Source organism: Clavelina lepadiformis, chromosome 9 (assembly GCF_947623445.1).
Source record: "Clavelina lepadiformis chromosome 9, kaClaLepa1.1, whole genome shotgun sequence".
Lineage (NCBI taxonomy): Eukaryota > Metazoa > Chordata > Ascidiacea > Aplousobranchia > Clavelinidae > Clavelina > Clavelina lepadiformis.
In genome coordinates, this window is record NC_135248.1 from 15,059,402 (window position 1) to 15,076,469 (window position 17,068).

At 36.9% G+C, this 17,068-nt stretch overlaps 3 protein-coding genes across 4 annotated transcripts; all 3 read right to left on the reverse strand.

Annotated features, from left to right (window-relative positions):
• Window positions 1–1,802: 1,802 nt before the first annotated feature.
• Window positions 1,803–5,683, reverse strand: LOC143470083 (uncharacterized). Of its 2 annotated transcripts, none has more exons than XM_076967975.1 (11): window positions 5,458–5,683; window positions 5,174–5,289; window positions 4,799–4,850; window positions 4,674–4,701; window positions 4,423–4,506; window positions 4,246–4,320; window positions 3,982–4,076; window positions 3,483–3,656; window positions 2,527–2,648; window positions 2,157–2,271; window positions 1,803–2,073 (listed from the first exon to the last, which is right to left on the reverse strand). In XM_076967975.1, the coding sequence occupies exons 1-11, from the start codon at window positions 5,584–5,586 to the stop codon at window positions 1,984–1,986; spliced, it is 1,080 nt and encodes a 359-aa protein (XP_076824090.1). In that variant the 5' UTR covers window positions 5,587–5,683; the 3' UTR covers window positions 1,803–1,983. The 2 variants fall into 2 exon arrangements, with proteins under 2 accessions (XP_076824090.1, XP_076824091.1); XM_076967976.1 differs by having other exon boundaries at window positions 4,808–4,850; window positions 5,458–5,682.
• A 3,461-nt stretch (window positions 5,684–9,144) lies between these two features.
• Window positions 9,145–10,412, reverse strand: LOC143470098 (uncharacterized). The gene is made up of 3 exons (XM_076967994.1): window positions 10,186–10,412; window positions 9,802–10,041; window positions 9,145–9,671 (listed from the first exon to the last, which is right to left on the reverse strand). Exons 1-3 carry the CDS (start codon window positions 10,326–10,328, stop codon window positions 9,479–9,481), a joined length of 576 nt encoding a protein of 191 aa, XP_076824109.1. The 5' UTR covers window positions 10,329–10,412; the 3' UTR covers window positions 9,145–9,478.
• Window positions 10,413–14,104: 3,692 nt separating this feature from the next.
• Window positions 14,105–15,072, reverse strand: LOC143470100 (uncharacterized). The gene is made up of 3 exons (XM_076967997.1): window positions 14,904–15,072; window positions 14,625–14,825; window positions 14,105–14,530 (listed from the first exon to the last, which is right to left on the reverse strand). The coding sequence occupies exons 1-3, from the start codon at window positions 15,032–15,034 to the stop codon at window positions 14,308–14,310; spliced, it is 555 nt and encodes a 184-aa protein (XP_076824112.1). The 5' UTR covers window positions 15,035–15,072; the 3' UTR covers window positions 14,105–14,307.
• Between the last annotated feature and the right edge of the window lie 1,996 nt (window positions 15,073–17,068).

The following is a 17,068-nucleotide window of genomic DNA, read 5'->3' on the forward strand; positions in this document are numbered from 1 at the left end:
TTTGTTTATGATGTTTATCGATTGGACTTTCTCCCAACTTCGCTACCCTCGTAGTTAATAGGCGTGCTTAAATATTGAACCTTCCCTATCATAGATACGACACCAGCACATTAACACCTCGAGTATATATTGACCGGTATTTACAAGCACTATGTTAAAACGACCATATTCTGCGAAGGTTTGTTGACACACACCGCCTCATACGCACTAGTACCAGTCGTATATTACAGCTATACGGGCTAGATCTTTGCACTGATGTCAGCCTAAGTCTAAGAATTACTTGCTCTTCATTCAGCGTAAGAGTTACTTTTTTGGTTCAACGGTATATTATCATGCTTGCGCGCTATATAAAGCACATTATGACCTCACAAACCACCATACCACGCACGACTGACGCATTTCAATTGTTAACGCTTCGCTTCAATCGTGCAAGCAACTGCAAAAAGCGTCGTTTGAATAGAAACAGGAAAATGGGTTGGATATTTTTAACGCGCTAAAGCACGCTTGAAGTATCCGACATACCAGTTGTGCATATTTTATAGGAAACAACCCGCGCTTACTAAGATATGTGAGACCATATTTTATAGCCAAGGTATGTAAAATTTCGTATGTAGTAAATTATGTGAATTCCTAGTAAAGTATGTCAATTTTCAGAAATTGCAAAGCCCTGTGGACCGTACATAATCCGAAATGTATCCGACTGACATCTGCTCCTAAGTAAAACGTTAAAGTAATTAAATAATCTATCAGGTCTGACGCCCGTTAACAATGACGTGTAGAAGTATGACGTAATTAGCAAACTCTTTACGCTCGAAAAGAAAACAAATCTTTGTGCTTGCAAAATGATCTCTTAAATTGATTTAAATCCTTTCTAATTTCTGCAACAGAACTCCTGATCATTGTTTTAACACAATTCCGATTCTGACACAATAATCGCATCAACGGTTGAGTTGCTGAACTAGTGCCCAGTCGTCCAAACATACGAAGGCGCAGAAACAGGTGTCGTACAAATATCAACAACCTGCCCAAGCATGTCATTTAAGTTCGATTTTTTAGCTTAAACCATAAGGTGTCCTCTGTCCTCCTGGTCTTGTTCAAAGGACTAGGAGACTTTCGCTTCTCAAACCCAACCCTAAACATATCGACCTGAGTGACGTCATAGTCCAATATTTTTTCAGCGCGCTGTTCGGCTGCGAACACTTTCAAATTAAAGCGATTTATAGCAGAAACAAATCCTGTTTGGTCATTTTAGAAACTGTACTTGCCTGTATTGTAGGGTTGCTTTTACATATGTCGTAGAAGCTTTAATAAATCAACAACTCAATGTGTGCGCTTAGCTGAACTGTGCGCCACGACAAAAACGTCTTTATAGAAATTAAAGTGCTATTCTACAAGGACAATAGACGTTGATTTATTGCAGTCGTTTTCTGGATACTGCGTGCTATTGTTACGTCATCTGCTCTATTTCCTTATAAAGAATATGAAGCGTGATCTATTCTCATATGAAAATCAGCGACCGCGTTTGAAAACTACTCAACTCGTCCTGACCCGGCATGCTTCGAGATACTCGCCAGTGTTTGTAAAGGCTGATGAGCGACGCACAAAGGCGCAGCCCTCTGGGGCATTGTTACAACTAATTGACGTCGGTTGAAAAAGCGACTGGCTCTGTTCACCGCTGAGTAATCTTTAGCTATTATCAATCAGCTGTTTGTTTGTGAACCGAAGAGCTCATACGCTCCTGGAGAAACTCATGCCAAAGAAGTTAGGCTGTTGCATTTGACTGATAAGCCTCATCGAAAAAGTGTCTTGACGATGGTTTTATAACTTCCAGCAAATTTAGTGCAGTCTATCATTTTTCGTTGTTAAACACTTTCGTATTGATATGATGTTTACGTCATAAATATAAACGCGGCAAAATCTCGAGCATTTTAAACTTAATATATAAATTATTAACAAACAGTTTTTGCATCCGATTAAAATAAACTATGTGTCTCCATACACCGACGTATCAACAGTCGATTGTGACGTAGTCGGAAGCGCTTTATAGTCATGGTCATTGAAGTCGTACTCCACCTTAAAAAGAATTCAATTTCAATGAAAGAATTCCTTAAAGCCAAATAACATCATTAACCTCATGTCTCATTCAATTTATTTACCACGTTATTTGAGTCCACGTTCACTCCGTTCTGTGTTTGAACATCCTCTTTCGAGAATTGAAACCTGTCTTCCTCTACGTCACTTCCGATAGCGAACGCGTCTTCAAGATATACGCTGTAAGCAGTAGAATTTGAAGAAGGCGGCAGAATTTTTCGTTTTATGTTTCATTGTATGTTTTAATTGTGCTTTTAGGATCAATTTTTGAAAGAGTAACTTAAACGTCTAAGTAACAAATATATTTAAACGGTAAAAATCTGTATTGTCCGTCAACGTGGAAAGAAGACAAAAAAGCAAGCTACAAATCTCTGAAACATTACGAAAATCTCGTCACAAAAACAATTATAAATTTAAAATAATTGGCGCTCTTACTCGAGTGCTGGTTGGTTCTGCGCTGGTTGTTTCTCTGACGTCAGTAGACCTTGTTCTATGCCTTGGGCAACTTCTCTCTTTCTCAGCTTGATGTATTTGTACAAAGTTGGCAGAAAGTAGATCTGAAAAGAACAAAAGAGGTTTATGGTTGGTATATTTTTAAGGAAAATGACATTCCAAAATGAATGTAGCGGTATAATTTTGATTGAAGAGTAACGATGATGTATTTAACAAATTAATATTTGCAATGTACACCGACTGTAAATCTCGGTATCACATTTAAGTTGATTGTCTTCAGTCTATCTTTTCAATCATACTATTTTTCGTCAAAAGCGTGATGGGGACGAAAAAATCAAGCCAGTTGCTACTAACAGGCGTCAATGAACGGAGAAAAGTGACAACGCCAAAAAGGTTGAAAAGGTGCTCAAAAATAATTAAAGTAATTGCTGGTAACAGTACGGTCACTAAGCCCATAATTAGTTAAATCCACAAAACATAAGTTAAAAAAGCGAAGTTAAGCAGACAAGCAGGTAGTGTGTCTAAGCAACAGATGATTGAAAACTGCTTCAAACTATTCATAATCATTATAAGGATAAGGAAAATGGTCTAAATACAAAATTGTCCATAATATATAATGATATGATATTGATTGATATGTTATGATATGATATGATATGATATGATATGATATGATATGATATGATATGATATGATATGATATGATATGATATGATATGATATGATATGATATGATATGATATGATATGATATGATATGATATGATATGATATGATATGATATGATATGATATGATATGATATGATATGATATGATATGATAGAGATATTGATATGATATTTTCCATGATATTCATTTTAAGACCAGAAATAACCACTTTCCAACCTAACAAAATGAAAAGTTGTGAATCGACCATGACATCAGGGAACAAAACTCACATTTATGACGGCATAAAAAGCGAAGACAATCCACACTTGGGGCGGAAGTGGTGGAACAGTGACTTCATTGAACACATTGTTGGCGTATATGAGGAAAGCAACTTGCAGGGCGAGCTGTAGCAATATAGACGCGAGAAAGAAATAACCCATCAACCGAACATACCGGATGGACCTCTGGATTATACAAAGCACGAATATCAATTTTTAGTACAGACTATGTCAATTTTTGCAAGCTTAGACTTTTTTCAAACAGCTTTATCTTCATGTGAGTCAAGATGATACAAAGCTGGGTCAACCATGTCGGGAAGATGCCAGGCTAGCTCGAACCTTACGAAAGTCAATCATCAAACCGAGGTAACATTAAAATAAAGTTATTCAACCAAAATTTAAATCAAGTTAAAAATACTTCCAACGTCAACCAAAAGCCTTGTGTTCATCCATATCCAGGGGACTTGAAAGATTACAATAACATGCAAAATGCTGGTTAATAAAAAGTTACCGATTCAACTGCAGTCAACCAGAGAATGCTGAATATAATTATCAGTCCTGGTATGGCCGTGCTCTTGTACATCATAGGTAGCACGACATTGGCCACTGAAAAGTCAGATAAGTTCGTGTCATTCCATGTCACTGTATGTTATAACACTTCAAAATAAAAGCCCAGTTCAATCATCGCACGTGCATCATATAGCGACAGCATTTCCTTGTGCATTTTCAAACCGCAATTTCAACCTAGTTGCCGACTATCATCTGCACAACTCACCGTGGAAATGCTCACAAACACATTTTGGCTGTCTTTCTTCTCTCCAACACTCCGCTGTGGTGGTGATGATGTAATCTGTTGGAAGTCCAAAATTAAGAAAGCTTTTAATGAAAAGATTTCATTTGCAAGTTATCTGCGAGACGAAAATTTATCTAAGTTTGTTGACAAAAATCTCACTGGTCATGGTGTCACAAAAACATCCCGTAACATTCATAGACTCTCCATTCCTTGTGATTTGGCAGGATTTGGTGAGCACCAGATCTGAAACGAGAAAGACTTAAAAACCATAACTACGGTCATTTTCGACGCTACATTTAATTTATTTATACGACGATGTAAAATAAATATAAAATTGCTGAATTGTCTCGCTTATGCAATAAATGCAGTCTAACTGGTGCATGAAGTCAAATCAATTGCGTTAAACTCACCTCTTCCAGCGCTTATGACGTCTGATTCCTGTAATACAAATTTTGATTTTTTTGTTGAAAACTAAATATTTCACCTTTAAAAACATGATTAACAGGACACGAATGACGCAAGAGATTATTAACGCCTGACTTACTGCACCATCCGACCCAACAGTGACGTCAGAGGGCTCAGAAGCGCTGCATAAACAAACATCACAATTCATTAAACACAGACACCTACCTAAGCATCAAAAACGTTAAATTTTTACATCGAAAAAAAAATTGGTCTAATTTTCCAGGAGTGTCTCCGACAAATGACTTGCCAGAGGAAGAAGAGGAAGTTGTCTCATATGACGTAATAATTCAAAGTAGGAGTAACACAGAAGAATACAAGTTTTATTGTCGACCGCAAAGCAAAAGTCCAAAATCAACTATTTCCGGAATTGAAAACATTGTTGTTTTGTAATACACATAAACATCAAAGCTACAAGGAAAGTAGCTGTTCTTCAACGCTGGCTTACTTGTTAAGTTGAAGTTGAAAGTCACGGTTGTAGAATAATTCCAGAGTTTCATCCAAAACTTCTGTGGTGCGAGCAAGTGCAAACACAAGCAAGCCGACAAATAAAGAATTGACGATCTGAAAGAAAAAACTTGGCAATTGCTTTCTTTTAATGAAGACCTGATAAATTACAACAAAAAAATACTGAAAGAAATTGTTTTACACTTAGAGATAATTTTGTTTTTTTCAATCATTTTATTTCGCTGCTTTTACAAATGACGCCATCATGCTTGGGACTATACTTACAAAATTGAACCACCCGGCGCAAGAAGCCCCCGACCTGACAGTGCAGCAACAGCAAAATGTGTTCCCCCTGCAAATTCTCATCCACGCCCTTCTAGTTACAAGTTTTGAGCTTCTTGCAACACTTGGCATGATTTGGGTCGCTGAGCAATTAACAATGCTTTAAAGTAAGTAAAAATCTTTATCAAGTCACTACAGACAGTCAAGCCTGCAAGAGGTAATGGAATGTCAAGATATTTTTGTTATCTGTACAACAAAATAAGCAAGTAAATTTTGTGGAGTTATGAGATTCTTTCTTTACAGCCCAACATGGTTTTTGCTACACATCCACGCATAAGCAAACCGAAAAATGTGCACCATTCAGACAATTCAAAGACTTGCCACGTATGTATGCGAGTCTTGTAAGTAACCGGCCACCTATTTATAAAGGTTAATGCCTGGAGCTAAAAAGCGGGCTCAGAGACAAGTCAGTTGAATTAACGCTGATCGGAAATTTTTCTCTCAAAACCGACATCTAATTTATCGCTTTTCGCCCAATATAATCTATTGAATTTATTTGAAAAAGCATTCTGTTGTGACCTTCTGACAAGTGGTTATTATGGACCACTAAAACATGGCGGCCAAGCTACATTGTGTGTTCAAAACATCGTCTTTGGCTCGGTGAAAAGTTCTTTAAAATAGTTTTCCAACACTTCATTGCGCCCGAATGATTTTACACATTTCTATTTACAACTTCAAGTCAGCCGCATTGTGTTGTGGACACTTTATTCTCTACGCTTGAAACATGAGACTCTAGCTCATCATAATAATAGGACTTTGGAAAAACTTTTGACTCCAAGATAATGTTTTATGGGTGTAATAACCTACAAAATCTTAACACAACTCAACATCTATCTATACTGTAATAGCCTACTCTATACATCTTTACCTTTTTGCAATGCCTACGTTATAACCACTCAGCATGTGTATAACAAAGCATTTCACCTCACAAGCTGTCATATTGTGAAGGAGAATAAAGATGTTAAGATCAATTAAGATTAATCAATCAATCAATTAATATAAGATCAATTTTTCTAAAACCTCGCTCATAGAGTTGCAACAACACAGCACAAATGTTCCGGGCTATATCGAGAACCGGTCACAAGATCTAAGCAAAGTTTGACAGCCTCGGGCCATTCACTTCTCTTCTTTCTTCAATCTAACGCCGTAGATGACATTACAAGCAACACAGGTTTTACTCAGGTTAACCGAGACCGTTCTAGACGTTCTTACCTATGCTTTCTGATGGTGGTTGACATGATTCTGTTGACCTCTACATACTTGGTTATGTCGATGTTTAGGGCTGGGGTACAAAGCGTTAGCGTCAAATTGCAAACGAATTATATGAGAACAACAACAACAACTTATCTGCATCGTAATAGCCTATATCGATCACATCGACGAATTCGTCAAGAAACAAGAAAAACACGAAAACGCTCAAAGCTAAAACTTTTAGCTTCAGATCTAAAACTCCATTTAATTCCAAGATGTTTAATTTTATGATTTCGATTTTCTTGAAACACCTGTCTTTATCGGGTTAACATAACCTCAATACAAAGGTTGTTTACTTGAAATTCTCCAACAATCTCACAAAATCTTGTCTCTTGGCTCTTGCCCTGTTACGTATTGTAATGAAATATCACGTGGTTGAGGTTGAGGATCAGTGAAGCGTCCCAGACACGCTTGAAAAAAAATTAAACAAACGTCATAAAAATATTGTTATAACCTTGTTAAATCATCGATGCGTTAACGTACTGTAACTATTACGTTCAACTTTTAAAACTAGGTTACTCGACACCAAACAACCTTTGCTAACAGCTATGACGTAAGCAAAACTAGCACAGAAATCTGGTCCATTGTCGGAAACATTTGAGCATGTTTAAGAAATGTTGTTAGTGTCTGTATCTGGGTAATAAACGATTTGACATCTCAGCAATTGGTGAACCCGATAAGCGAAGAAGAAAGTTTAGCGACTGCAAACAACCATGGAAAGATGGGTCATCTTCTCAACTTTAACCACCCGGATAACCTTAACCTTAACGAACCCCACCCTCCGATACCGAGTCAATTCAACGTGGAACTGGCTGGGGCCATGAACGACATTAGATGTTTCTGTAGTTAATCAAAAAACTACAAATTACATAAGTAGCGCGGTTACAGTCGAGCGTAAACCAAAGGACGATTTTACGTCTGGTAGATGGCGCTAAATTACCACAATGGTATCAGGATATTAGTCTTCAGATCAATAAAAGTTTTTGCAACATTTTGATGTTTCCACTTTAACTTGGACAGGGTAATTTTAGTGTTTTTACTAATCTAAAATTTGTTCTGCTTTTTAATAAAATTAAAATTTTTCTTAGTTCAAAATTGGAACTGCCCATGGACGCCGTTAATGCCTCGCCGAAGGGAGTCAGAAGAAAGCACAAAGACGCCTGGTATAGGCCATGGGGCCAGGAACGCAGGATTGAAGAATGACAACTTTGCAGCAGCCAAGAATGTGAAGAATGCAGATTGCCGAGTGAATCATTGTCTGCACCGCATTTGCCAAATTACTTTTTCCTTGATCCAGTTATGATAAAATTACAACATTTTAATCGTTCCTTGTTTGAGAACTTTTTAGTTCATGATGCACCAACTTGCTTGTTTTGTAGCTTAACTCTCAATGTTGACGAACAATTATTCTCGCATCTTCCAACAATGACGTAAGATTTGTATTTGTTGAAGTTTGTATTTATTGCCAAAAGAAGAAACTATAGAAGAATTTTATTATGAATTACATAACGTTTTTCTTTGTTTAAAGTTTAAACCAATGACGCTGCAGGTTAAAAGTAGTTGAGGTAAATAGTTCGCGTTGACATAATTTGTAACGAATTGTGCCCTTGTTCATGCAGTAGGTTGCCCCATACACAGGATTAATTTTATCGCTGTGTTATTTACATTACTGTATATACAAATGAACAAGGTAGCTAACGTTTATAATAATGTTATTTGTTATGACGGATCGTTAGGTGAGATAATTTGTCAAATTTCGTAAAATGAAATAATCACAACATATTTTCATGACCATTTTCCATGATGCTACAACAGGTTTGCTTTCTGCGAATATTGTCTCCCGCTTTGAGAAGAGTCAGACGAGATGTTTTACATTCCGGGGAATCTTTGCAAATATGACGGTCAATACAATACCAATTGAATTGTTACGTTATGTTGGCGTCACAATGGGCTTTGTTTTCAATCTTGTAATACAGTATGTTTTCAAAATTAGTCTCAAACTTTTTTCAGCCTTGTTTGTTAACTTGGATTTCACCAGACCTGCTTTCGCTTCCTGTTGCGATTTCTTCTCGACAAAAAGTAGAAACCAGATTGTTGGGAATAATCCGGTAGCTGGAGCTCACTCAACGCTGGAAACGGCAAGAAAGCGCAGACAAAAATGACCAGGTATATTACGAGGGAGAGTTTTTAGAACACTAACTTTAGAAACTACAGTTTTACACACTGCTATATTTCTATGTTATTATTTCTATATTTACGAAATATAACTTTACATAACATATCACTATTTGCTTAGTTTGTCCAACGTAATTTAGCTGCGTCAAAAAGGAATTCCTACCGTTATACTTGCGTTAAAAGTTCCTTAAATGCTTTATAGAGTATACCAGAAAATTTTTCAAAAGCAACAGTGTTTATTTTCCAATAATTAAAAAAAGTGATATATTGTTATAAGTTGCAGCGGTAAAGTACACAAAAGCATGCCAGGATAATAAATAATCAGCATATTGCAACGTTTTCATGATGAGAATAAACGACACATAACACCTGGTTAATGTAATATTGAGTTAAATAAATTATAAAAGATAGAAGAAACTGAAATGCATTTAAACAAGGAATAAATATAATAAATAGAAGTACAAAAACACAGTATTTTTTGAAAGATTTTCACAGTAATTTTGTATAAAAAGAAATGTAATAAAATGTCAAGATGACGTCAGACATTGATCGCGATCACGCAAGTGCATCCAACCGTGAGATTCTTCTTCACAATTTGTCTGTTGGATATTCTGAAAAACACAACTGGCCTTGGCAGAGATGTTGATCTGAAATCAGCATTTTCTTCCCCTGTTCCAGGGTCGATGCATCCATTGCACAAACATTCGGCCTCTTTGTAATAACTTGGGATTCTAAAGCGAGGAAAAGAAATCGATTAATATTATGTTCAAGTGTCTGTGTGATTGTCTGTTGGAGACATTTCTAACCTAGATTAGTTATCCATATATTTATCACAAAATCGATTAAAGATTTTTAACTTACAGGTCATTATCGTATTTTGTCGTCAGTCTGTATGGTGACAAACTTCTGGCGCCATCATCGTTTGAATTCCGATGTTGATTCAAATATTTCGCGTTCATCACTGGACAATTTTTGTCTCCAGTGGATCGCTTGGATCGGGATCTTTGGTAAGCTTCTCGCAATTCGTCTTCACTCGCTTCTTGGAGGAGTTTATAAGACTTCTGTAACGTCGGATGCGACATCACCATTTCACATTCAGTTCTGTGTTCATGAAAATAATGTGAGTTACTTTGCTCAAAACTTTTGACCTTTACCAAACGTCAAGCGAAACCATCTTTGAACATGGCAATGTGATTGTTCAATGCCACTTGATCGACTATTTATTTATTAGCGTCGTTTACTTACTTATTTTGAATTCGTGGGTCTCTGCAGTTGTATTGATTTTCCATTCTTCGTTTGAATCTGTCAAACTTTAGAGCAGTAGCCAAGCATGTGAAGAAAACAAAGCAGATTGCCAGGTGGGTCATCGTCTTCATTGTAGCTGCCATGTTACTTCTTTTATTTGCTAATAAGCACGACGATTAAATCGTTGTTGTTTGCTTGGAAGCTAATTCGATTCTGAATGTCCAACTCAATTATTCTTCGGCTTATATACTGATTTCGATGACATCATACTAAAAATACTCCCAGTCCGGTCAGCTTTGTTACGTTTTCAGTTTCTTATCGGGGATGTCCCTCCAATATTTCCCACGAAACTGGCATCTGTGTTACGTAGCAACTTTGCGCATGCGTACCACCTCTATTACGCGTGATTTGTAATACCGTGCTTGATATTTTGTACTTCTCACAGGAAGCAGGGTAATATATTTAGTTTTTGACATTTTTCAGTTTTTCAAATCTTTAAAATGAATATTTTTAGTCGAGGCAGCAGAAAATCGTCACATTTTATTTATTACGTTCGTTTGGTTCAACCGCTGTCTCGAGTTAAAAAACAAAATAATCGCTATTTGTAAATGTAACAATTTCCATTAATATTCAAATTATTTCAGTTGAATTGTGTCCAGCGCATTACGCCACACACGAGCCACAACCCACGGGGAATTACGTCATCACAAATTTAAGGTTTATCTCCTGTTTACATCAGTGATGCGTCTTCGAGTATAAAGACAATTATTTCAAAACTTCCCCTTTGATGTTTAGTTTCTCCCGTTTCGAGCAGCCAGCAAGTAAAAAATCTTCACAAAATCTTTACAAACATGGCGGCCTCTTTGTTATAATGTTAATTGCATTGTTGCGTTGTATCGACCGCGTTATTTTTGTTTTCAATCTTGTAATATATGAACAAGAATATTTCCAAAATATTGTCACTTTCATTCGTTTTAATCAAATTAGACCAGACTCGTTTCCCGGTTCCTAACGGTCGAGCGTAAACTTTTAAACAATAACAAGTGAAATTGGACGTAACAAAAATAGTGAATAAAGCAAACCTGCTTCCTGGATTGCGTCAAATCTCTAGACTGCGCAAACTAAAAATAGCAACACGCAGTATTGTGATCACGTGTCTTGTACGCCACGCAAAGTGCCTCCGGCGAATCGACAAGTTTTGGGTGAATTAGACGCCACCGGTCAGTTGTTGGTTTAATGTGAAGATAAGATTATCAGGAACACAAACATCTACTGACTTGATATATCGCATCGGTTATTCCCAATATTGTAATATGCGGTGACAAGATATTTGCTTGCGGGAACGACCAAACAGACGGAAAGCAAATTGTTGATTCTGTTGCAAAAAGTGCCACGGAAAGTGATGAAGAAAATGTCAATAAAACGAAATGGGGAAGCAGCAACAAGTCTGTTTGTTTTAACTTGCATGAAGGCCACTGTGTTGGCATCAGACATTTGCTGGGGAACCACCGATTGGTTATTGGAATTGTCTAAACTTTTTATTACCGAATGGCTACGGTTTTTTCCTCAAACTTAACCAAATCTTTCTGGGTGAATTTTAGGGAAATTTATGAAATTGCTTTATCCTAAAATGTATCTTTACCTGATTTTGCTACAAACAATTTGTTCTAATACCTTGATAGAAATGTTGTTATTTCAAGATATTTCATAAAATCGACAAATTTCTGAGTCTTTTCGAGTCCTGGGCTTATTGACTATGTTCTGATTGTTGCCTGTCATAGTCACATTAGAAGAAAAAACTATTATTGTCTATGGCAATTTGCTATTGTGACATCATCGGCATCCGCTGGAAACGTGTTGAGTTCAGCGTAAAAATCAGAATTGAAAGTTGGTCACGCTCGGAAGCGTAATGCGTAAAAACTTTCCACGACGCAACTTGAAACCTCTCGCTGAAAATAGAACAGATCTAATAATTGAAGCACAATTTCAATCGACATTTAAGAGTAGGAAAGTCATTCAACTGGGACGACCGAACTAAAACCTTTTCCGGCTGTGATATGTTTAGATTTTATTTCCAAAATAACTTTTCTAATATTCTAATTATTTCAATTTCTGGCACCGAAATAGCAGTATGAAAGGTTGCGTTGTAAAATTAATTGCAAATGCGAAATGTACATATGCCGGGTGTCATGGCTATCGCTGAATAATCTACAAAGGTGTTGTCTGACAAATGCTACTTCTTCGTCTTGATTGATTTGTCAAGTTGCACAACCTGCCATCACAGTAAGATTTTGTTTATTTGAAAAGGGTAGATTGACAACCGGCAGAAAAATTATCTTGTCAACTAAATTTTTTAATTAGTAAATGAACTCCAAACCGTAATTATTTGAGCGTATGTGGATTGCATGAAACGCCGGTACATTGAAATCATGTTGCCTGGAAAGTTGTCAGAGATCGAAACAAGACTGTTTGAAAGCAGGAAAGAGAACATTTCTACAAAAACTTCCATAGACCGCGATTAAATATTCCAGAGTAACAACCTTAAAATAGAGAGCGTTTAGATGCGGTATTAATAGACGGCCGCTCTCTCATGTCAATCGAGTTCTAAAAATAAACTTCGAGTAATAAATTTGTTGAACAAACAAATACCAACACGGCTACAAACGTTTTTTATTGGAAACTAAAACATAAAAAAGTTGAAAAATAAACAAACCAGATTAGTAGATGTTAATATCAACAACAAAGATTTTTTTAAACTTACAACTTGAGCAAAGTAATTCAAAGGAAATCAAATTGATTTGTGGAAGCATCAGCCGCTTCCTATGACACGAAATGAAACAAATTACTTGCGGACACTTCGTTTTCACACAGAAAAAGCAAAAAGTTCGTCCAACTATTGTCTGTGGTAGAAAGTTTTAAAATAATTGGATGACGTCAAGGAAGCGTTCCTCAAGAGAAGGCGGTGAGAATGGAAAGAGGCCAAAAAGAGAAAAGAAATAAAAAATAGAAAGAAAGTAAAAAATAAATTTAATGGTATAAGTTGTAAAAAGGTTAAAATAAAAACGATCACTTTAGGCGGAAACTATGAACGTTGAAGTGACTTTACGTTGAACGTAACGTTAAGTCATGAATGATGCAATAAACTTTGTATGTTTCACACTTCTAATGCTCATATGTTTTGTGAAATATATTCATTTCCTTTTTGTCCTTTATCTCCTCGTAACTGCTGTAAGTACTCAACGTCACATCCGCTTTCACCTGAATTTTAGCGAAAAATTTGGCCAGACACTTGTCACCAGTTTCAAGCATTGAACGCGAGAAACGTGATTATGACGACAACAGCGTTAAGTGCTCGGCACATTGTGTCTGAATAATTCAGAAATCGACGAGTATTTCTACTCTCCTGCAACAATGTTTAATCAAGTTTTATCCGAGTTTTGTAATCTTTGGTGTTAATTTTATGATTATGGGGATTTAACTTGAAATATTGTCCTACAAGATCGCCCCCACAAAATGCAGTAGCTCGTTTTTGTGACGTAGCAAGTGAGCGATTTAAGACGTTCCTACATGCTGTGAAATAAAACTTTGTCGTTTAGACTATGACAGGCAATGCTATCTTTTACCCGAGCTCGTTTTCGTATCTTTTGCTTTTCTTTCAGCGTCTCCTTGTAGCGCTCTACACTTTATATGACGAACCATGCAATCATCACAATTTACTTTCAATTTGTCTTGAGTTTGAATGTAGCTTTTAATTCATCCAAACGGTAGTCTTGAGAATTTGAAATACCACGAAATACATTTGCATTATTGTCGGTAAACTCTTTCTCGCACCATTAACGCAAACCTTCAAGACGTTTATGACTGCGTCCGTTTTCTGTAAAATCACCGTTAAATCAAGACAAAACCAAGAGAAAAACAGTAAAAGATCAAACCAACTTGTTTCGTATTGTATAAGCTAAGGCTCAACAAACTTGAATGTAAAATAACACCAGAATTTGTAGCACACGCTAACTCTGAACTAATGCTTTGCATTACGATTTACATTATAGCAAGTGCAGGACTTCTGGCCCAGTGATGGTTCGTCTTTTATGTCAACCGCGGTACAGTTAAACCAGATTTGGTTTAATAGTTTATAGGCTTGACACAGGTGCATCCTACAGTGAAGCTGCGTTCCTCTATGCCCGTGACTCTGTCTCTTTTTATCCTATACATTGGCACTCCTGCTCTTAGAGGTCGGGAGATCAAACGGTTCGTGACCGAACCGTCTGGATCAAAATTCCGGTCGATGTCCGGATTGACGCAGCCCATGTACTTGCAGTGGATTTCCGAGATGAATTGCGGAAAGCTGTAAAAATTGCTCAGAATTTGAAACCGAAATCTTTAAGAGATTTTATTAAGATCTGTGGAGATTTTAGAAGCAAAATAACTTTTCGACTTACAGGTTTTTGTTGAAGATCATTTTTCTTTGGTAAGGAGAAAGACTCCAAACTCCTTCCTCGTGAGCTCTTCCCTGGACAAAACGTTTTAATCGAATCTTCATCGATCTTCGAGCATCCTTCAGCTCTTCATCCGTTGCTTCTTGTATGAAACGGAAGGACTGTTGCATCACAGGATGTGACATCATTGTTAAACATTCGGTTCTAAAAGTACCACAAATCAAAAAAATTGTAATACGCCGCTATATATAAGTAACCTATGGATTAAGCGCGAAAACATACTTGTTTTTTATTCCAGACCAATCGCAATTGTATTGCTTCTCAATAATTTTCTTCTTCAACTTCCTACTTGAAGCGCTGGTGACCAGGCCCCATAAGCAAACAAACAGGAACATTTTTTGAGACAGAACCATTGTGAAAGTTTGTCGTCAGTTACTCGTTGTCCTACGACAGAACTTACTCATTTTATAGGGGGCTCCAAAATTTCCCCTAAGCTTCTGTAAAAGGATATTTTAAAGAAAAATTAAATCAGTAAAAATTGGAATGGTGCAATTTGGGGCTGATGTTTGTGCTTCATTTCTAAGCAGGGGAGACCTTACGCCTAAAAAAAGATTTTTTGCAACACCGTTTTCACTCTGAAAAGGATTTCAACACCCCCGGTAGTAAAACCCACATTGTTGCAAGGTCAAAAACAGCAAAATGAGGGGATTCCCCGAAACCTGAAACGAGCCGTGACCGAAAAACAATGTGTTGGTGTGTTTACTTCTGTGAAGGTTATTACCTGTAATTTTGGCTCCCCACCATACAAGCGATATAATTGCATTCAAGGTGGAAAGGTTCAGATATAACAATCATTCACATTTTGATGAGAAATGTGACCAATACGTTTCTATGGAGTCCCTAACCTGACCAAAACATAGCTTTATAATAATCTATATTTAGCTATCGCGTGACTGCTTCACTTTCAAAACCAAGAGATAAAGAAAAAAGCGAGTTGTGCGCGTTCATGCAAATTTGTGGCGTTGAAGATTTTGTCGTTTTAATAATGACGTATTTCGTCTTGCTTGGGTCACGCTTCGGTGACATTACGTAAGAGCTTTGTTGTTTGAAATGGCAGGCGGGTTTTATGTGAAGCTGCATGCATTTGCCAGCAGTTTCTCAAGATAATGTACTTGTATGGGAGGCAAAATGAGTTTCGTTCGATGGAAAATGGATCTTAGATACGAATTTCATCAAACGATATCTAAATATTGTTCACAATGACAAAATATTTTGAAGTCAAGCAGCTGGGAATATGATGAAACTTTATTCGAATCAACGGTGGTTATTGCTTGTATTTGTAACAAAATGAAATATTTTGCGGTTCACTGTTGAAAAATTATAATAAGATGTAATAAATAACCAAAAAGTACTCATCAAACTAGACATTGCTTCATCATTTAAACAGTGTATCAAAAGTGGTCACGTTAACATAAACACGAATATGATTGTGACGTAATTAAGAAACACGCCGTTGTAGGTTAATTAACTTCAGTTGACAGTTCAACAACACAGCATGGCTACTCTATGGTGATATGGTCGCTGGTAACATAACGATATGTTAAGCATGCTGTGACGTCAGACATCCGTAGAAAAACATCAGGCTTCCTTGTTAACAATAGGGATGTATGCGGGTGCCATTAGAATGGGAATTATTCGTTTGCTTTTCAAGCTTTGTTCCGTCACTAACAAAAGACTATGACGATGCCTTCAAAAGAAACTTATTTTTTGCGGTAAGGGACGGACGATATCGCGAAACTACACTAAGTTTTCTCGATCCAAAACAGTTGTTAACTTAAAAGCTGCACCTTCCAACACACACCGTCATACATAAACACGATGCTGAATGCAGCGTAATTGGCTGAACCCGGTCTTATTTGTTACAATCAATCAACGAAAAGTCAGACTCATAGCATATGAGGCGATGAGAGAAAGAGTCACAAAAGAAAAGTCTCACTAAGCAAACCACCGGTCACGAAAGAAAAACACCCTTCCTATTGATTGGGGGGGAGCAAGGCAAATATGACATCGTCATTATTGAGCGTCGCCCGGGGACTACGGTTACCATAGAAACGTAATAAATCACAATTACAAGTTTGGGAATGATATCTGTTGGATTAGTACAGGTTAGAGTGCGGATATACCCGATCTCACCCTGACAAACTCAAGACTTGAGCACATTAACTAGTCAGACTGTATCTAGTCAGTGCTAAATGCAAGCGATGTGGTAAAGGTGAGGTATTCATGGCAACGGACACTCAAATGGCATTTACAAGCAAGGAGTGTCAAAAGTGTCAAAATAAACCGATTTAAATGTTAGAAGCTTTGGCTTCAAACTGAACTGGTCGTGTTATGTTGTTGTAATAATAATGTTTATGTTATGGGTTATTAATAAACTTTGACTAATA